Source organism: Nematolebias whitei, chromosome 20 (assembly GCF_014905685.2).
Source record: "Nematolebias whitei isolate Nwh7 chromosome 20, NemWhi1, whole genome shotgun sequence".
In the NCBI taxonomy this organism is placed as follows: Eukaryota; Metazoa; Chordata; class Actinopteri; order Cyprinodontiformes; family Rivulidae; genus Nematolebias; species Nematolebias whitei.
The window spans coordinates 33467966-33490348 of record NC_056517.1 but is presented as its reverse complement, the minus strand read 5'-3'; the positions used below and the strand labels follow the sequence as shown (position 1 = coordinate 33490348).

The 22383-nt window shown below is 40.4% G+C and overlaps 1 protein-coding gene across 1 annotated transcript in view; it reads left to right on the top strand.

Moving 5' to 3' along the window:
* Nucleotides 1–19363, top strand: part of LOC119426231 — a 67419-nt gene extending 48056 nt beyond the window's left edge. Inside the window, exons 3-8 of the mRNA XM_037693777.1 lie at nt 7268–7386; nt 12059–12148; nt 15519–15663; nt 16346–16479; nt 16611–16810; nt 18253–19363. Coding sequence (XP_037549705.1) covers nt 7268–7386; nt 12059–12148; nt 15519–15663; nt 16346–16479; nt 16611–16810; nt 18253–19363 — 1799 coding nt within the window. The remainder of the gene's footprint in view (nt 1–7267; nt 7387–12058; nt 12149–15518; nt 15664–16345; nt 16480–16610; nt 16811–18252) is intronic.
* The last annotated feature ends 3020 nt before the right edge of the window (nt 19364–22383 follow it).

The following is a 22383-nucleotide window of genomic DNA, read 5'->3' as shown; positions in this document are numbered from 1 at the left end:
ACAATGATGGAAACCTCTTTCTTCTTTGTAAAGCAAGACAAATCTAAAGCGACGCAGGTGGGATTTGGACGTCCGGACATTTGATCTGCGGCGTAATGAAATATTAGCTTCTGAACCTTTTTTCTCTCTTCTCGCGGAGCGGCGTTGAGCGCCTGCCAGCAGTCATAATTATTTAACAGCTGTTGCTATTATGAAATTCTTTATGGGTTAATGTGGCTCGCCGGCTTGCACGCAAGGCCTTGGCCGTCTGCCAGCAGCCTGTCAGGAGGAAGGGGGGGGGGGGCAGATTGACAGACGGCTCGCTCGCGTGACAACCGGCCCTTGATCAGCCAGCTCCTCTCTCTCTCTCTCTTGCTCTCTGTGTGTATTTATGTGTGTGTGTGTATTTCCTGTGCCGGCAGAGAGAAGAAGAGTGCTGAGCGAAAGGGGGCGGGGCTAAGCAAAGGAGGTGGCAGAACGCCAACCAAACCTCAACGCACAGTTTTCTCTGCACTCACGCGAGCCTCATGGGGGGGAGGGGGGGGACGTTCGGCTCTGAAGCATTTCTTTTACGAGCTGCACACAGAACTAAGGAGCAGCTGCCAAAAGATGGCACCCCCTTCCAGAAAACAAGAAAAAACACTTGTTGAATCAACAGCTTTTACTTAATTATTATGCAAGTACGTTGTAACTACAAAGTACTTAAGTTTACACTCGCTGTGGGCATTAATGTCCTTATAGTTGTTGTTTTTTTAACCGTTCCTTTCGAGGATGGAATGGTTGAATATACAATGATTTTTTTAAATAAATTTTGAATTTGTTGTTAATTTTCTCAGGTTTAAAACCTAAATCGACTGAATGTGTTGCTGAAAGTTGTAATTTGTCTCAACTTAAAGCCAAGCTCTATTACCTTTATTTGTTTGATCATGGTTGACTGCAACTTGTAGTTTCTTTTTGCCAGTGTCCCGTCGAGACGTGTTCCTCTAGCTTTGCTCTATTTTCCCTTGAATGCTGCTGTTTGAAGCATTTTTAATTGTGTTTATTGTCTCATTTTAGCAAAGTCAACCCACATTATATGTCTGTCAAACCATACAGCGGACTTGTTACACCATCAAGTACATATTTTTTATATATTTTTAGTTTTGCATTTACATTTTAGCTGCTGAAACACAACGTGGTGTTTGAAAGTTTACCATTTACTCTGACGGGTGGGAAAACATCTCTTTGAAGTAGGAAGGTCAAAGGAACTCACCGAAGATCCAACAAGGAGAAATATAAATATATAGAAGTTGGGAAGCTCCGTCAGTTCAAAGTGCAAGTTGTTCAGATGAGTCACCGCTTTGCCATGGTCTGGAAGAAGACCCAAACGTCCCCCTCGAATGGAAGGAAACTGGTTTAGATGGGGCCGAGATGGTGTAGGGGTAGGGCAGCTGACTCGGGAGCCGAAGGTCCAGGGTTTGATCCCCGTTCATTGCACATATCGTGGTGTCTCTGAGCAGGACACCCCATCCCCAGTTGCACCCCAGGCGCTTCCAATAGCTGCCCACTGCTCCACCCACTGGTGGATGAGTTAAATACAGAGAGCCAATGTCGCCATTGTATAGGAACATACAATGATGACAATACATACACTTTATTATTATTATTTTATGTTTTGGAACCATCTAGAAAGCACCCAGGCTCAAAAAACTGCTGGAACACTACAGTCCCCGAAATCAACATGGACTAAAGTGTCCCAAATAAGAACCACTGCTCCTTCAGAAGCTTGATGGACCAACCAAATGTCTTCTGGAGAGAAGGATGGTGGTCCGACGGGACAAAGACTGAGCTGTTTCGACACGATGACTAGAAGGATGTCTAGAGAAGTCAAGACGAGGCTTTCAGATCTGAGAACAGTGTACCAACTGTCAGGCCTTCACCTCAAACCCACAGTTGGACGGTTGAAACTTGGACCCAGCTGGGTGTTCCAATGATCCCAAACCCATCAGAACTGGTTTCTGGTTTAATAAATTGGGCTAACATTAGGTTTTTGAAATCCACTTTGATTGAAAACTGGCGGACTCTGATTAAAAGCCGGGTCGGGGCCACAAACTCTACCGATAGAGCCAAGTAGACGAGCAGTCAAATATCATCCAGGAGCTCGTTGACAGAGGCAAAAAGCCTGAGGTTCAGGTGCAACTTGAGGAGTGCTTTTAGCTTTTTTCTTATTTTCTTTGTTTTGTCTTAATGTCACCACAACAAAACCATCTCAGCACCTTTTTTTCTGCTCTATGTTGTCTTATTCAGCTCCTTGGTTTATTTATAGGAGGAAGTGGCTTTCGAGGAGGGGATGTTAAAAACAGGCAGAAACAACCACACAACACTGCGTATCAGTTAGCTCCCCAACCATACTCACCCCCCTCCCCCATTCAGTGGCTAATAACTCACTGTGTGCTTAGCTGTCAGCTGTCAGTAATTTGTTTTAATAAGGTTTCCTAAAAGAGACAATTATAAAGCACAACTATCCAGTTTTTTTTTGGTCAAATGAAGTCAAAATGAAAGCCAACAAGTTGTGGTCTTAATGTTTTGTACGTTCGATGGAAAGAAAGGAATTAGAGACTTTCAGCCTCTCCCTTTTGGCAGTGTCTACATCCTGCTACTTGTCACTTTTTACCCAACACCCTGTCCTCACTCGGAGCACATAAACGCCTCACCATTACCTACTCTGTTTTCCTTTTTCGACCAGAGACCGAGAGAATCGTGGCAAAGAAAAGCAAAACCCTACGACGCGAATAAAAGCCTGTATTGTTGGCAGAGGAAGTGCCCGGACCGATATAATTAATCATCTCGTATGTTTGTCTTTCCTGACGCTGCATCCTCTCCAAAAGCTGCCAGAAGTGGGGAAAACAAAAATATACGAGGCGATGAAGGAGGGAAATAAGGACGGTTATTAGACTCACTTCCCTTTCTGCAAAGGTTTCCACTGGTTGGATGATGTGGTGGTGATTGAACAGAAGGTGACGACAAAATACTTAGACACTACCGGTTGGTGCTCTGATGGGTGTTTCAGGCTGATTATTTAATTTAATGACTATCAAGTGCGTGAAATTAGAACATTTCTAGAGAACGTTGTTTTAGGGCTTTTATTTTGTAGTAATAGAAGCTGGAAAATGCTGACATTTTGATGTAGAAACTGCAGAAGAGTAAAGAGAACCAAAATTTAAATGTATCATAAAGCTGCTGCCAGCTACTCACTAGGGTCACTACACACTTGTGTCTAACACAGCTCTCCTTACAGAGCAGGCAGAAAGAAACAGACAAGAAAATAAGCCTCAGTCACTGTGCAATAAAAAAATATTGAAAGAGGCAGCGGGTTCTGATGTTCATGTCGAGTTTTATGTATGTGTAGTGCTTTATGTTGGAGATATGACAAGTAAAACAGGAGAAAATGGGAGTTTGGTATACGTTGCTCTTTGAGGGGATCTGAGAGAAAACCAAAAGTCCTATAGCAGTGAGAGACACACGGGTGAAAGAAGACAAAGATATCTGTGTGATGTAGAATTGTAGAAGAAGTGGAAAGTTTGTGGGAATAAAAATGTTTGAACAGCTCAAGTTTACTGTGGATGACTTTGTGACATTGAGCTGCTGTGACTTGTTGACGAAAACAATTCACGAGAGAATCTCCAAAATGTCTCAGAACAGTCCGGAAAGTTCTCAATCTCCTCTTCTGAGGTGCGTAGGCTTACAGTCTTGTTGGTTGAGTTTTGAACATATTGTCATCTTCTACCATTTATCTGTAGTCGGGATAAGTGACACTCTCCAGCTCCTCCTGGAAGATCTCAAGGTGTTCCCAGACCAGAGAGGACCTATAATTCTTTTAGGGAGTTCTGGGTCTGCCCCGAGGTCTCTTCCCAGTGGGACGTACCAATGATCCAAACATGAACATAGACAGACCAGTAAATCCAGAGCTTTGCCTTTCAACTAAACTCTTTCTTCACCACAAACAACCGAGGCAACACTCTCATTACCGACAATGAAGCCCCGATTCATTGATCCATCTTCTGCTCCATCACTCAGGAATAAGATGCCCAGATACTTGAACTCCTCTGCATGAGACAAAGATTCCCCCCAATCATGTTTCTTAGATGTTTTGAGCATGTTCAAAAAATTTGTGCAACAAATTTTGTTATAAATTAGTTGCATTTTGATGTTTTTTTTATTTATTTTTTTATTTTTATCAGGCAATAATAGTTCTTCAATGCTGATGCATCAGTACCCTTAAAACCTCAACTGTTAGTCCTAAAGTTTGGGGTCGGGATCCACCCAACACCATGAAGTGGTCCTTAGATGATCCGTAGATATCAACTTACATTAAAAATGATTGTTTATTATATATTTCACCTACAAAGAAGAAAAATAGTAGTTATAAATTGATGGTAAATATGATATATTGAAAGTTAAGACTGTCTTGTTATTATAACTTTATTTAAAAGTATTAGCATATGTATTTATATTTATATGGCAGCACGATGGCTCAGTGGTTAGCACTGTTGCCTCACAACAAGAAGGTCCTGGGTTCAATCCCCAGTTGGACCTGGGGTCTTTCTTTGTGGAGTTTGCATGTTCTTCTTGTGCTTGCGTGGGTTTTCTCCAGGTACTCCGGTTTCCTCCCACAGACCAAGAACATGCATGTTAGGCTGCCTTTGGGCCCAGGCCTCCCTTGCTGAAGAGATCTGTGATCTCAATGGGATTTGCCTGGTCAAATTAAGGTTAATAAAAACATTAATTTAAACCAGCAATAGATGGCATCACACACTTTTGTCATCATTTTACGAGTCAGAAGCTGAAATGTTTAGGAGCCATTGCTTTAAACTGAACGTTCACGACTGATTAGAGGGGAAATTCTTCAATTTTCAAGCAAAACGTTTGATGATCACCTTTAATTCAACAGAGAAAAGGTCGAGACAAAGCGGAACTAAGAGGAAGGGGGTAGGGATGGAGCGAAGAGACACGGTGGAAGGTCAGAGGTGGAGGATCTGAAGCTGTAATGAGGTTATTCGGCAGGGCGGGGGTTGCGCGAGGCATCAGAAACCAGACATGCACATCCATTTTTCCTCATGCCGAAGCTACGGCGTGTGCACATGTGTGCCGCGTGACTAATCTTTGAGCAAAGGGCTGATCTGTTGGAGCCTCTGACAGCACACGCCTATAGGAGGAACACGCAAACATGACTTCGACACGCAATGCACGCGTCAGCAGGGAACGTGGGACCCTTCAGCACGCCGCACACACAAAGAGCAGGTGTACCAACTCTAGCGGTGTGGAAAAACAGCCTACCATGGAGTAAAAGATGATCATTTATACATATCATACTTTATTAAACAGCAGAAGTCTGTAGGGTTAGACCTGTGGGTGTTTGCTGTGCAGAAATATAAGTTTTAATAAACACATTACACTAAACCTCTGACAAACCCTCTTTAAACGTATCTAAATTAGGAAACAGATCAAATCTTGACCAGTTCACAGTAATGTTTACAACTAGATGATGGTGCCCCCAAACCCAACAGTTTGCTTTGTTTTTCTGCAACCTAGATGTTAAAAAGAAAAAAGTAAATACTTTGAAGCACTCTATGGGTGCCGGTTGTAAAGTTGCACAGTGAAACATTAACATCAATATTTTGGTTTATTTAGCTTTTAATAATAAATAAAACAAGTTTTTTTTTTTTCAAAGTCACCATGTTATTCATACATTTACAAAATTCATAATTCCCAACTAAATATTTAATTTACAAGATAAATATTTAGTTTACAAACTAAATACTTAACTTGCAAGTTAAATATTTAGTTAGTAAACTATATATTTTGGTGTAAATTAAATATTTAATTTGCATTTAAATATTTAGTTTACTAACTAAATATTTAATTTCTAAGCTAAACGTTTAAATCTTAAACAAAATATTTAATTTGCTAACTAAATATTTACCTTGGACCTAAATATTTAACTTGCAAGTTAAATATTTAGTTAGTAAACTTTTTTTGTATAAATTAAATATTTAATTTACACCTAAATATTTAGCTTACTAACTAAATATTTAATTTCCAAGCTAAACATTTAATTCCTAAACAAAATATTTAATTTGCTAACTAAATATTTACATTGGATCTAAATATTCAACTATTTAACTTGCTAGTTAAATATTTAGGTCCGAGCTAAATATTTAGTTATCAAATTAAATATTTAGTTTAGGAATTAAATGTTTAGCTTAGAAATTAAATATTTAGTTAGTAAACTAAATATTTAATTTATACCTAAATATTTAGTTTACTAACTAAATATTTAACTTTCAAGTTATTTATTTAGTTTGTAAACTAAATATTTATCTTGTAAATTAAATATTTAGTTGGGAACTATGACATTTATAAATGTATGAACATGTTGAAAATATGACTTTAAAAAAAAAAACTTTTTCTTATTAAAAGCTAAAAACACCCAATAATTTGTTAATTTTTGACTGTGCAACTTTATAAACAGCACCCCATAGCGCTCTGCACCCTTTACTGCACTTCTGTTTGTGTATTTCTGTCCCAATATTTGTCATACGACTGCTGCAGCTCCTTCAGGTTGGATGGGTGCTGCTTGTGTCCAACAATCTTTAAATCAAACCAGTTAGACTGAGGTCTGGGTTTTGACTGGATCACTCCAGGACCTGGTTCTCCTTAAACCAGTAGGGTGTCCTTCAGCAATGTGACCTGGATCATTGTCCTCCATCTTTTCTTCCCTGTTGATGGAAAACATGGGGATGGTGTCCCTCACCATAACTGACGTCGCAGTGGTGGTTGCACCGTGGACTTTTGGGCCATTTCGACATGTTGCTCTGGTCCTGTGCAGCTTGAGCGTGTCGGTCTATCTTTTCATCTGTTTCTGCCTCACTTTCCGTGACCGTCCCATGTGCTTTATCACACATAAGAAATCCTGTAAAGCTGTAAAACCCTTCAGTGCTATAAGACCTCCTGGTATTTATAAAGTCCAAATATCGGATAGATATGGGTAATGAGTTTGCCATATGTCTGAAGGCTGGTCCAGCTCAGTCACAGCAGAGACTGTGAGAAACCTGGTTGAGGAAAACAAGAGTGTTTGTTTTTCCTTTTGATGAATGAACCTCTTAGTGACTAAAAATGTGGCATAAAAGTTGCTTATTTTTTATTCCTGCTTGCATAAGACTGATAAAAACCATTTACATACAGAAACGTGCCATTGTTTGTCTGCAGCCCCATGTGCCAACCCATTTACCCCTTTTTCTTTTCGTAGCGAGTCAAGACAAGACGTCCAGGAAGCACATCACCAGCCCGGCATCCTCTAACCCTGAAACCAGGAAGGAGAGCTCTCCACTGGGCGCCGCCATCAACGAAAGCAGCCTCCTCCTGGACGTAAGAAACCACATGACCCGTCTGTGTGTGCTGGGTGTGTGACCTCTGCTCCTAATGGCTAAAACAGAAGGTACCATGTGTACACAAATACTTCCCCCGGAGTTAGTTTTACTGGCAACAAGTACGTCACACATCACACCCTCGTCATGCGTCGCACCGTCAATAAAAACGGTTTGCCTTCGAGTCTGTGGGGAGGGTTTTTTTTGTCGGAGTGAGGTGCCCCCAGGTGTGAGCTTCCTTGTGGGGCTGTGGTGTTGCGTGACATATGGCTGAGACGGTGGCGTCGGAGCTGGCGGGGGCGGCGGGGCCGCTCCGTGTCAGCGAAGCTCTGACTGAATGCATGTGGTCATGTGTGAAAGTGGGCAGAAGAGAGCGTGAACACCGCAGCATGTCGACACTAATCAATGGAAGTTGTCTCCACTCGCCGGACCTGAGAACTCTGAGGCTTCAGCAGCGGATTCATAACAAGGGGCTTCATTTATGTTGATTTTGAGGAACTAATAAACATTTTATTGATGTTTTTCGAAGAGAAAAAAACACTTTTACAGTGGTGGGAAAGTTCTGATGTTCTGGTCGTAACCAGGTTGTAAAACAATTTACGTTTAATTTTTGGTGTTTAAAAACTCACAACAGGTTTAATTTACTATTTATTTAATAAACAAAAAGGGAAAAACTGGGCCGGTAACCCCCGTGACCCAAGATGGAAGAAGAGGGTAAAAGATGGACGGACCAACCCAAGCCCTGATCCAGCAGCTTGTAGAACCTCCGTCAGCAGCAGAACCCTCAGCGGTTATCCGTTTGTCTCACATGGCTGTGGAGGACTTTTGACCCACTCTTCTTTCCATCAGTGAGGTTTCTTCTCAGCTCCCTGAAGATCCCACAGCATTTATCTGGTTGAGGTTTTGGACCATTGCAGCACCTTGGTTCTGTTCTTTCTGACCCGTTCTGTTGTAGATCAGCTTCTGTGTTTGGGATCATGGTCCTTTTGGACCCAGTTTGGTCCAAGCTTCAACTGTTGGACAGATGGACTCATTTGAATCCAGAACCCTTTGGTCAACAGAGGAGTTCCTGGTCCACTCAGTGACTGAAGGAGCCCAAACCATCAGACCTCCACCACTGTGCTGACAGCTGGGAGGAGCCGTTTGCTGCGGTGCATTCTGGGTAAACATCTGTCCTCTGGTCTGGTTCTGTCCCAGAAGTCTTGTGGTTCCTTCAGATGAAACTTTACAAACATAAGTCGTACTGCTTTGTTGTTTTCAAGAGAAGAGGCCATGACCTTTGACCTGCTAGCTGAGGGTTGGAGTCTGAGTCAGAGGTAATTCCTCTGCACTGCATGGTCTGACCTTTGGGGTGAATTTGTTGTGACATTCACTCCTGAGAAGATTGTCAGCTGTCTTAAATGTTTTTTTTAAATCTAAATTAACTCTCAGTAGAACAAGTGTCAGTTGGTTTAGAAATGACCTTTGACCCTTCTCAGATTAACATTTGTTTCTCTAAGGTCATTGCTGATGTCTTTCCATCTTGGCGTTGTGTTAACGCGCACCTGTATGCTCCAGGTTGGAGGCGGTCTGACTGCTGATGAGCAGTTAATCAGCAGCTCCTGACCCAGCAGAAGCAGCAAGGCGGAAACGGTTTTTCACTCACAACTTTAAGGTTTTGTCTTTTTTTAATGAATAACAACTCGGAGGAATCCGTTGCGTTGTTGATCACTCGAGGTTAGATTTGAATAACCCGATCAGTCCTCATGGCAAGCTGTTTCACTTGTTTTAATGACAAATTTTGTTTTATTATACATTTCACTCGTTAAAATTGCTGGCAAGACTCTAAAAGGCCCTAAAATATCTCGTTATTTAATATTTGTGGTAATTTATCCAAGGATTTTTTAAATATTTCAGCCTGAGTGAACTCTATAAACAGAACAAGAGTCCAACATTTCTCCATTTTTGACCCAATCTAATATAGAGTGGAGCAGTGTGAGGGGGTGGTGATGGTTTCAGGCTGCCCCCCACTTCCTCTGCTTCTTTCCCAACCCCTCCTGTTCACCTCCCCTCCTCCCAAATTCAGTAAACGTATATTTTATTTTAGCATGTGCGTGCAAAGTAGCAGTTAAGATTTGCATCTCAAAGCTTTTACTCTGCCATGGCTGGTTTTGACAGGAGGTCAGGACCGGAGCAGGTGGATGTTTCCATTACATAAAGGCTGCAGGTATGCAAGGAAACGAAAGAAAAGTTGAGAAAATGTACAAAAACGGCACACTGCCCATGTTAGAACGAGGTTTCTTTTCCTTCTTTACAACCGGGCCTGCTCGAGTTGGATTTATTTGCCAGTTTTAAATAAATGAAATAAGGCTTAGTTGTATTTTCTCGGTTGCTTTTGGCAGCTTTGCATCTATAAATAAATAGCAAACGGGCTTCTCTGTTCCACCGTAAATAACGAGTATTTCTGAACATGTATTCATCCGTAATGAATTTTCCAAGTATTTCCATTAGAAAAGCCAATTAAAGTTAAAGCCTGCAAAAAAATTGTTTGTATATATATATATATTTTTTTTTTTACATATAATAAGTATATATATATATATATATATATATATATATATATATATAGTTTTTTTATATGTACACACAAATATTGGACAATATGGGATACTGAAATGTAAAAATGTATTACAGGGGTCTTGTTGAAGACTGTGTGTGTGTGAGATGGGGGGGGGGGTGGTTTTACTGGGGGCCATGTGCCAGCAGTTGAACTTGTCAAGCATCGTTTCCATCAATGCGGCCGAGAGCTCGCCCTATTTTCTGCTCCTTTCCTCCTCTCCTGCTTTCATCCGCGGTTTTCCTCCGTCGTCTCCGTTACAGTTTTATTAATTTTCATTAACAACAGAACGAGCCAAGCGTCCTGATAAATAAGAGTCCATCAGACAACGTCCATCATCAAACCTCTAATCAAACCCATATTTGATATCATTTCACGAGCTGGATACATTTAAACACCAACCAGACTCATTTTACTGGGAGCAGGTGAATCTGATGTGCCCCCATAAAGTTTCTTGATCATATTTCAGACACTTGTAGGTCAGTTATGTCAAAGAAACCGGCTCCAGCATTCTGTGATTAAACATTTGAAAAACAAATATCAACGTACCCCTTGTTTTGGAATAAAGATCCAACATGGTCTTATAGCAGAATGTAAAATTATGACAAATGGGGTACTTAAAGGATACCTATAGGGTACATACAGGGTACCTTCTGGGTAAATAAATAAAAAAAGTTGAAAAATAAAACTAGTGGACCTCTATTCTGTAGCTGAAATTTATTTTTCCATCCGGGAGGCTTTATCAGTACAAACATCTTTAGTTGTTTTGTTTTGAAACCCTTTTTTGGATTTACCAAGTCCTGGATGACCGAGGATCTTCTCAGCATACATACAGAGTAGTGGTATACATAAAGGTTATTTACAGGAGTAACAGGGTATTTACAGAGGTAAACGCAGGTATTTAAAGTGTACTTAAGGGGTACAAAAAGGGCAATTACACCTGTTTACAATACTTTGTTTACAGGGACTTCCAGGGTACTTAATGGGGTATATATTTACAGAGTAAGTATGTGTGTATTGACTTGGTAATTACAAATAACTAGAGAGAACTTGCAGGATTATGACAGAGTATATACAGGGTACTTAGGAAGTGCTTACACTGTTCTTACATGGTAAATAAAGGGTACTTATGGAAGTACATACAATTCACATACTTGTGAAGGTGCATACATTGTACTTACAGATGTACATACATATACTCAAGGGGATGCTTAAGGGATAATTACAGGTATTGAACGTTACTTAGGGGTTACATAAAAAGCAATAACAGGGTACTCATGGTAATTACAGGGTAACTAAAGGGTCTTTTTGGGGGTGTTTTTAGGGTACGCATGGGGGCACTTTAAAAGTATCAGAACATAATTTTTACCTACCATTTTCTTATCTTTTCAAAGAAAAACAGTTTGTGTTAAGGTTTTTTTCAGAATATGTTAATCTGTCATAAACATAAACAGTCTCTGACTTCCATTAAAGGGCGATCATGTAGTTGCCTGTTTGTGTCTGCATTTGTCTGTTAGCAAAATATCTCATGAACCAGAAGGCAGATTTTGATTAAACTCTTAGAAAGTAATCACTATATGTACGTTTACAACTGTGCACAAAAATCCAAATTAATACAGATGTTGAGAAACTTTTGTGCGGTAGTAGCTGAGAGTCATCCTCTACTCATACGCTGAGCACTAACAGATCACACAAGGCGGCATGTAATTTGTACTGTTCAGATAATTTGTAAATAGCTTTTATAATTTATTCTATCATATCAATCAACCTTTATTTATACAGGTAAATCCCATTGAGTGAGAAAAAATTAAAAGCACAAACTCATTTGTCTCATTTTTGTTTCAGTTTATATTCTTTGCAGTTTCATGAATTTTATCAACGTAAACAGTGGAGGATATATTTATTTGATTCATCGTGTCTTCATGTTGCTTCATAAAATAAAAATGATAATGTTTGCCATTTGTTTCACCATCTGTCCTGTGTGACGCTCATTTGAAAAATTATTTAGAATGATGCACGTTTGGGTAAAAAAAAAAAAAAGATTAAACAATTTGTTTATCTCTTTGTGTGTGTATAGTCTCTGACAGGCTTTGCCCTGGTGGTGAGCAGTGATGGGATGGTTTTCTACGCCTCCACCACCATTGTGGATTATCTGGGATTTCATCAGGTGAGCTCAGTCAACTTCAGTTTATAATTCTGCAACTGATATTCTTTAGGTGGACAAACATCATGGATGTCTTAAAAAACAAACATAAAACAACAACAAAAGGCTCCTAAACGCTGCGTTTACATCCCCTGCTGCCATGAAAGGCATGTTATTGGGTCATCCCGTTTGTCTGTTAGCAAAATATCTCATGAACCACTTGAAAAGTTAGAATGAAACTCTCAGAAAGGAATCATTTGCGGCCACAGCAAACCAACATTAACAATCACAATTGATAAAGCAGAAAATTTAGGGTCATCCAGGTTTTTATATCTTTAAGACATGCTTGTAGTCCAAGTAACTGATTGGATTCATTGGGTTTCATGGACAAATAGAACTGTGCATCATCAGCATAACAATGAAAATTTATCCTATACTGTTTAATAACTTTACCTAATGGAAGCATATATAAGGTAAAGAGTATTGGTCCAAGCACTGAACCCTGAGGAACTCCACGACTAACTTTTGTGTATGAGAAGAGTCAATATTTACATTTACAAATTGGAATATATCAGATAAATATTATTTAAACCAATTTAGAGCCATTCCTGTAATCCCAATATCATATTTAAGCCTCTGTAGTAGAATATTATGATCAACTGAATTAAATGCAGCACTGAGGTCTAACAGGACCGGTGCTCAAGATGAGAGTTCTGCGATGAAGTTAAATTCATTCAACCTTTATTTAAACAGGTTAGTCCCATTGAGCCACGAGGACTCATTTACAAGAGAGACCTGAAAATTCAAAGTAGTCTGCTCCTCAGATAAATAGTGTTAACTTACTTTTCATGTACAGTATATGGGTGTTTCTGTTCAGTGCCCTGAGATGACTTCTGTTGTGACTTGGCACTGTATAAATAAACTGAATTTAATTGAACTGAAAAATATTGTGCTCAAATTTGGTGTGGTAGTGGCTGAGTCATGCCCACTGCATACTGTGAGCTCATGCATTCCTTCAAAGAATGCTAATTTCATCAGAATCAGCTTTATTGTCATTGCACGGAGCACAACGAAATTACATTTCAGTACAGCCCATCCGAAGAACCACAGACAAACAGACACAGACTTGGGTAGATGGGGTGACTGAGGCAGCCTCCTCCCAGCACATAAAAAAAGCAACATAGAGACATATGCGTGTGGAGTGGGTGAGTCCCAGTACAGGCCGCCAAGGGAGCGACGCAGCCAGCTATGTGGCGCTTTTGCATCTCCTAGGTTGCTGCACTGGGGGGAGACAATGAGGGAGGCCAGTGAAGGCGTGAATTTCAGGGGGAGTAGTCCGTGAGCACTGTCCAGAGCACCCCCTAGCCATATTCCTGATAAGAGGTAGTGTTTATCAGCCAGCTCGGTTGAGCTCTTACACAGGTCCATGTCCTTGTGAGCGGGTAGGGAGGGGGAAACAGAGTGTCTTGTTTCCATAAGATCCAGGAGAAACTGATGGTCAGCCTTCTAAGGCCAGCGTGGGAGAAGCCAGATTCAGATATCAGCATTTGATTTAGGTCAGGCGGAGCCCTGTTAATTTCCGTCTGCCTTGACAGTCTCGCTAGTACAACTCAGGGAGACTCCAAACAGCCAAATTGTGATTACATACACCAAGTTGAGCTTCCAGCTTCTCCAAGATCTATTCCTTCCCGCCAGCGAGATTCGCTCGCACAGCGTCTGAGTCTGAGTGTTGACCGCACGGCATATTCCTTCCATGCCAGGCAACTTAACAATGGCCTGAACAGCTGCTGGCGTTTTCCAAATTTATTGATAAGCCTGGTAACCACCAACTCCCAAAAAGCAGAAATCCTGTTTTCATAATCCAATTTTGTATCTTCAGCGTCCTCGACTGACAATGCTAGTGTTCCGTCGAGGCAAGAGGGCTCTCCTTCGCCCTGTCTTCTTGTTGAGAAAATTTGATCCATTGCGCCGAGAGATCAGCTGACCAGATCCATAGTTTACAATTCAGAAGATATGCAGAAAGAGGCTCTGAAAAAGGTTCACAGGACAAAGAGCAAAGCAGGGAAGGAGAAAGGAGAAAGGAGGGAGAAGCATCTGCCTTTGTCGAGGGCAAGCAAAAAAAAAAAAAAGAGTCTCCAACAGATGTGAGCTAAATGTCGTGAAAAAGCATTTCTGTGTATTTATGCAGACGATGTGATGATGTGTGGATGGCAGGTGGCTTTAATTCAGTCTGTGGCCCTTTGGTTGAATTAAACATCAAAAAGTTCCTCTGGGGAGAAACAAAAACAGTGTGGCCCACCTGCCTTCTAAACCTTTCGCTTTTACCAAATCTTTAAGAAAAACATTCTGCACCAAAACGGTTCCACAAATGTTAAACAAGAGAGAAAGCTTCAAAAAAACAATTAATCATCGAAGCAGTTGGTCTTTGAAAGTCAGTAAAAATATTATTGTTCCTCTTTTTTTTTTTTTTTAGCTTTTCACAAGAGGCTAAAACAATAGTGAGTGGATCTGTTTGTTGGGAACCTGACCGCAGGTCCAAGAGTTTGGGACCGGACTGTTTTCAGAGGCAGGCGATCAAAAACCCTCGCGTGCCTCCAGAGTGGAAATTATGGAGGGGAGGAGGAGGATGAAGGTTTCGGGGAGGAATCTGTCAGGGAATGACAGAAAGCAAAGCTGCTGCTGGAAAAGAGAGGAGTGTGTGTGTGTGTGTGTGTATGAGGAGGGTCAACTGGACCGAACTGGTGTTCAGGAGCCGGTGTCACGCAACGTTTGACAAACACAGCTGCCCTCGCTGGTCCTGCAGCTGCCCTCAGGCTGTCCGACAAATCCTCCTGCCTGCCTGTCTGAAGAAATGTGTGTGTAAATGTACTTGTACTTGTATGGAAATGTACATGTATGTAATGAGAGCTCCTTCCTGGGAGTTGTGAGGAATTGTGGATATCAGACAACTGGTGTCAGGTGTATTAAAGGAATACTCTGGATATTTTGAAGTGAGGTTTTGCGAAAATCGTATGAATAGTTACTATCTTACCTGCTGTGGATTGTTTATTGAACAAGTTTACTTTGCAGAAATAAAAACCTCACTGTCTTTTATGCCAGAGTTTTTAAACGAAGATCATTTTATGTTGACGTGGGACAGAATTAAAGTCCTTCTGGTCAAATTGACATTAATTAGTTGCAGAGTTTGTTTTTTTTAAACAGCTTTTTAATTTACTTATATTTGGACATGGAAATAAATATCACTTTCCTGAATTATAAACCTGAACACAACTGAAAAGTAAAAATCATGATAAATTCCCGTTAGGACATTCAAACATGTCGGGTCCAAAACCGAACCCATATTTCAATAAAACGATTTCATCTATATTAACCAAACAAAATCCTCTCCCCTCAGACTGATGTCATGCACCAAAACGTCTTTGACTACATCCACATAGACGACCGGCAGGAGTTCAGACGCCAGCTCCACTGGGCCATGTGTCCTCCACAACACCAGGGGGGGTCTGGACCACAGGAGAACCAGCCAACTGCAGGAACTGGTGCGTAGCTTCACCAAAGAATGTTTAACGGTAGACCTCTGTTGTGAACCCAGAACTGGACCACGCTTCTCTGGCAGCTGGTTCTAGTACACGTTTTAAGCCCCGCCCCCTCCCTGTAAACCCACTGTTAGTAAAATAAAATAATACAGCTTATACAGTTTGTCAGCTGTTGACTTGTGGATTCACAAACTTCTTACCTTGCTCCTGTACGTTCAAATCTTTATTTTTCTAATAAGTTTAACTGTAAGTCGTTATTTCATGATTGTGCATGGGGAAGTGGGTGGAGCTTAAAGCTCCACATCTCTACTGAGCACTCTAGTTTCAAAAATACAACCCTGTAAACCAGTTCCTGCTGGCTTCAACTCCCCAAAACTACAGATGGTGGGGGAACATAGTCTAAAAATATATAAGTTATAATTATAATCATGAAACAAATGTAAAACTTTAATTCGTACTTAATAAACAACCACAGGGTGAAAGTGTTTTAAAGCACAGTATATTCAGAAAAGGTTTGATTTTCTTTAAAACCACTCCAAGCTGCCACTGAATTTGATTTTACATTTTATAGTTTGTTGTACTGCTCAGCTATGGTCTTATGTCCCAAAGGGAATGAAGAAGTCTAAGCCAAGTACTGCTTAGTATAAATACCAGTATTCATATTTTATTTCTTGTAATATTTCAGGTGAGGACTTTGTGGTGAGCAGCATGTTTAACTCACCAGAGGCAGGAGAAGTTTCTCCTGAGATCTCCTGCTTTCTCAACAGATGTTTTATCACCAGAGTTCGATGTCTCTTGGACAGCACCTCTGGATTTTTGGTGAGTGGTCAGAACCAGATAAAAATATTTAAAAAAAAACCTCTAATTTTAATCTCTATACCTCTTGGAGTCAACTCAATTCAAGATAATATTTAAGACCTACTCAAATGATTGGTGTCTTTTTGTTTCAGACCATGCAGTTCCAAGGTCGACTAAAGTCCCTCCAAGGGCAGAAGAAGAAGTCCTCCTCAGGGACATCAGTACCCCCACAGCTTGCTCTTTTCTGCATCGCTATACCTGTCCTAATGCCCTCCATCACTGACATGAAAGTGAAAAATATTTTAATGCGAGGAAAAAACAAAGGAGAGATTATTTCTCCAATGGATCATGGGTAAGATGATCTTAAATGACTTGACTTGAATTTACATGTGTAAAACAGTTTTAAAGGGGTAATAATTAAATGAAAAGCTTTTAAACACACAAGCACACGATACACTTTGGCATTTTGTTACTTCCTTTACATAAAAGTACAATGGTAGAGGTAAAGTGTTGGCATATGAAAAGTGAAAATAACCACAACTCAAATATTTATGGGTCTTAAAAAATGAGTTTTTGAGAACTCTACAGATTACAAACTAACACTTACCTACTGCCTGCCTTGACTAAATCGCAATGCAAGCGTGAGAGAAACGAGTGTGCGCAGAAAAATACCGATGTGGAAATCTTTAATTTGAATTTATTTCAGGGATGAGTTTTTTTCTTGGCAACGAACTCATAAAACCCCTCAAATATTCAACCTGATAGTCAAGTCCAAGTGTAGGCCGTTTCATGCTAACAACAAGTCTTAAAGTTATTACCTGGGACCAGTTACTAAAATATCTCAACTTTGTTAAATCCCCATGTGTTTAAAGCGTCATTAGCTCCCTCCAAGGCAGAACAGGAAGTGATAAGTGGTACTTGTTTGGATAGCCATTAGCATAGCCAGGGTGACGATTTTTGACTTTTTCAGCTCTCTATGAATGAAGTCACGGCTGATAAGGTACTTATTATTGATAACTATTTAACAGAACATCACTTCAAACATGACTGGACTATCCCATTAGGATTTTCATTGGGCGTGACCAAAGTAGACAGGATTAAGGACTTTGGTTAAGAACATGCAAACTCCAAGAAAAGCAGCTGTAGAGACTGAAACTTACAATCTTCATACAACAATGCTAAACATTTGCAACACCATGCATATAAAAAGTAGCCTCTGCATTCTGTAAGAAATATGTTTTGGGTTGTAATGCCAACAAACTTAATATGTGGACCATCATTGATCTTTGGGCTAGGGATGTAGTCTGTTCCCAGTTTTCAGATGGGATACATCCAAGAAAAGATGAGTCAGTGTTGAAATTGTTCCTTTGTGTATTAAAATGAACCAAACCAAAAAATATTTATGCTTTGAATCATTTGTCTTTCACTATAAAAAACACAAAAAAGTGGAATTTTTATATGAGTAGACCAGTTTTATTTTAGAAGAAGGCATTACTGAGTCTACTCCAAAGAATGGATGGATCCATTTGCTACTTGAATAAAATGGAGCTTTGTCAGTTGCAAAAGTAACAGTTCAATGAGAGCCAAGTGAGCACTCTGTTTTCCAAAATAAGAGTTGTCAAGCTTTGCACACACAGGAAATACTTTGGCAAAATTTAATTTCCTTCAGTAAGGAAATTGGTTGAGAAACCAAGGAAAAACTGAGTGAACATAGAGATTGTATTGATTTGTTTCCTCTTATTTGGGACTAAATGTTGATACCTCTCCTTCCCATCTCTACTCTCTTCCTCACAGTGAGCATGGAGAACACCTCAGGAGGCACTCCATCACTGAAGGAATGGGTGACATCACAGATCCCCTTTTTTCTTGTCCCCATCCGAGTGCTTCACAGCGAGGGCACCACACTCCCTGGACTCCTCTCTGCAAAGACAACCTCAAGTACCGTCCTGACGGCTACTATAACCAGGAGGAGCCCCTCAACTACTGCAAGTCCTCTATGGCTGTTCATAAAGGAGTCGGGCCTGGCATGGCAGGCGGGTGGCCTTCGAAGCACCACTCAGGTCTTGTCAAAGCGTCTCAGGGCGTTGGCTACATCCCCTCAAACCGTTTGAATAGGACTGGCCAGTATGGGAAGCCTTACCGGCATTCTCCGAGCTGTCACAACGGCAGAGGGAGCGAGGTGTTCGTCTCCAAGCTATATGGAAACACCCAGATTCTGACAGACCCTGATTTTTTCTGCGTGGACCTGGTGAAGTGCGAGAACGACTATGGAGAATGCTACGACGGTCATCTGATGCCTGAAATGCAACCCATCAAGGTGGAGCACGACTCTGATTCTGAGAACGGATGTGACGCGTATGGGCAAACCTGGGCCGTCAACCGTCGCTACGGAAACGGGATGTATGACTCGAGCTCTGGCTTGCAACTCAAATCAGAGGCAGAATATTATGAAGCACAGTACTCACCCTGTCAACGAGGAAAAGCAGAAATCAGCCCGACATACAGCAATAACAACTACCCAAACTATGCAGTCAACAATGGCGGGGGCAACACCGCACACCTGCCAAAGTGTGACAAAGACTTGGTTGGCAACGGTGACTCAAACCAGTTCAGCCCTCAAAAACTTTCCCACTCAGATTCTCTATGCAACAATCAATCCATCAACCTCATGGACTCTAACGTCTACTCGCACAAGGCCTACATGCACCCGGATTGCAACAAGCATTACGAGTTTAAAGGTCACGGCTTGGTCCATTCAATAAAAAGGGAGCCCATGGACTCCCCAACTTGGTCCGAGAATGGTCACGACATAAACCAGTCCATGATGGCCGGCCCGAGAAACATTATGCAATGTGCGATGAGCACGGGCCACCACAAGTCCAGCCCTTACATTTATATGCAGTGAAAATGATGCAGTGGTGCACAATCACACTCACAGTTACACAAACAGATCTGTGTGTATTAGGTCTCGTCCACCACGGGAATGTTTTTTGGGAATATTTAAAAGTTTATAATAAAAGCTTCAGCAAGTCCACATGGAAATGGCATTTTAGGAGCCCCAGTCAATGGGTTGCCAACTGTAAATCTCAAAACGCCTTCCTTACGCAATCAGCCAAACCACAACCTCTTCAAAACTATGGTGTCATAGACCCACCTCTAATTGGAGCTATGACCCCAAGCATAATAGACACATCAACAGTAACCACAATGATATTACCTGCTTGCTACAGCAAAACCTTTGTGTACTGTCAGTGGCTGATAAATAACAGCTTTAAATAAACCAGATAAATTAAACCATATTTTCACACTAAATAATCTGTCAGAATGGTCTTTATCACTTCATTGAACAGTCAACACTACAAAAAAAATGCTTCAGCAAAATACTACAGTATACATCAAATATGCATTTAAAAATGTGAGAAATTGGAATCATTTTATGAGGTCGACACTTGTATATGAAGAAATTAACCTCCAGCTGTCCCTTAATGGATACTGGGCTTGAAGTTGTCCATTATGTCTTCATATTTGGATGGACACATCTCCTGGTAAATAATGTGACACAAAGAAGCATCAAATTGTCATCAGCCCACAAAAAGATTTGATTCTTGCTCTCATATTCACCGTCCTCGTCCTTTTCTTCTTGTGAAACCACTTTCTACCTGAAGTGTAAACTTGGTGTGCACGCTCCATGTCTAGTTTCTGTTGCTGAATATCTGTGGCAGGGTTAAAGCTCAACATAGAGATCTGGCACAGTTACGCCAGCATTTTGGGTCGTTTTAGGTATTTCCATGTAGACGAAAACATTAGTAAGAACTGTGTTGGGTTTACAAGAATATTAAAAAAAAAGTTTGGGGGGAAAAGAAAAACATTCCCGTGTGAACTAGGCTTTAAAATCCTTTGCTTTATTGGTTTTTACACTCATGCACCAGCATTACAAAAGAAGACTTTTTGGTTAGCAAGGCTCCCAGGATGTCAAGTACTTTTCAATATTTAATCAAGAGGTCTCTAAACAGGCTCAGGTTCAATCGTCAGTGTTGTGACAATCAAAAAAAAAATAGTTTCAGTCCAGTTTATGGACAGAAAATATTGTTTTTAAAGGTACACATTTTGTAGCTGGTTCCAAGCACTTTTGGATTTAGTGATTGTGAGTCAAATGTTGTCTGGAAAAACATTTTATATCCTTTTGTATGTTGTGCACATCAGGCTTCTTGGGAGAAACAGACTTGGACTATAAACATGACCTAAATCTATTGCTGGGTTTGTTTAAGAGAATACAGTTAGAAATCAGCTTGACTTAGATGCTTTTTGTTTGGTTTCCAAAAAAAAAAAAAAGTTTTAATGCAGTGACTTAAATCCACTTGGTTGAAGGATAGAAAAGAGAAAGCATACATCATTCCTTCAAGGAATGCATATCTCTGGCCAATTTGCATGCCCAAGTGTAAACAACAATCTCACAATCTGTCTCCTTTCCGTCCTACTAACATACCAAATTTTAGCTCATTATCAGTCAAACTGATTGAGCTAATTAGTGTGGCAGCCATTTTGAATGGGGTTGACTCCAAAACCCAATCGATTATCATCGGATGTATATCCACAACTGATTGGGCTTTGAAGCCAAGTAGTCCACTTTACAGACATTGTGCTAGTGGTTGCGTGACAACCTCGTTGAAAACTTTTGCACAAAAGACAACGGGCGACATATTCCTTTCAAGTAATGTCAATTTCTCTTTCAAAAAGCACATTCATTTCCAACCAGTCAACACCCTTTTAGGTTGTACAGCTTGGATTAGTGCTAATGACAGGGTCACCATTTCAATCTCACATTTCTGTTTTTTCTTTAAGTTTGTTTAAACCTTAAAACTTGCTGGTTTTTTGCACAAATCGACTAAACACACCAAACTTATTCGATGCAAGTCTCAGTTTTGTGAAGCTACAATAGTAGTTTCTTAATTGCACTACTGGGAACAGTTTTCTTTTGAAGTTTTCAAGTCCAGCCTACCCGGAAACACTTTTCGACACGCACAAAAGTACACAGAATCACTGATGTGGGTTTTTACTTTTTTTCTTTAAAGTGTGCTAATGTCAATACATGTTTGATGTTTTGTATTTATTGTAAAAGACAAAAGTCTATAATTTAAAGACTATAATTTTAAAGGCTTCCCTGTTTTCCTAACATTTAAAAAATGGCTTTCTTTTCTTGGTATCTTTTTTAAAAAAATTGTGTAAATAAGACAAACTTGCTTATCTCATGGAGGAGATAGCTGCGAGGCAAACAGTCTATATATGCAGTGTCTTCCAACGTTTCTACCTGTTTTTGCAAATGGGAGTTATTGATTAAAGATCTTTTATTATATGAAAAACCTGAGGGAATTTTTTGTCATAATATTTGTTACTTTGGTGGGTTATAGACGGGGATTGTGGGCTGTGAATTGCGCCGCTCAAGGCATGTTGGAGTACATTCATTCTGAGATTTTGCTTTTGAAAACTTTACTCTTTTTCTGGATGCAATGGCATTTTTCGGATGATTACTTCCTCTGGTATCAGATGCTGTACCGCTAGAAGGATTTTTACCAAAACCTTTTTTTTTTTTTAACTTTTGGACAATTGTTATGTGTAACCATAACAACAAGGTGATTTCCTACAACGGGAGCAACTTATTAACATCTCAAAAGCTCAAATAATACCTCAACTACAGCCCCAAATCCCAAATGAGTTGAAAAGGAGGTGCCGTGGATGCATTCCTGTCTGCCTGGAGGTGGTCCTCGAGTGCCTGACTGAAGAGATCTTGGAGGTAGTGGGAAATGCGGTTCGTGACAGCAGGAGGGACGAGATCATCCCCCGGTACCTGCAGTTAAGTCCGTGGCAACAAGAGGCTCAGTAGGCTACTGGGAGAAATGGACATCGTCCGGGGAGGAGTTCTGCTTG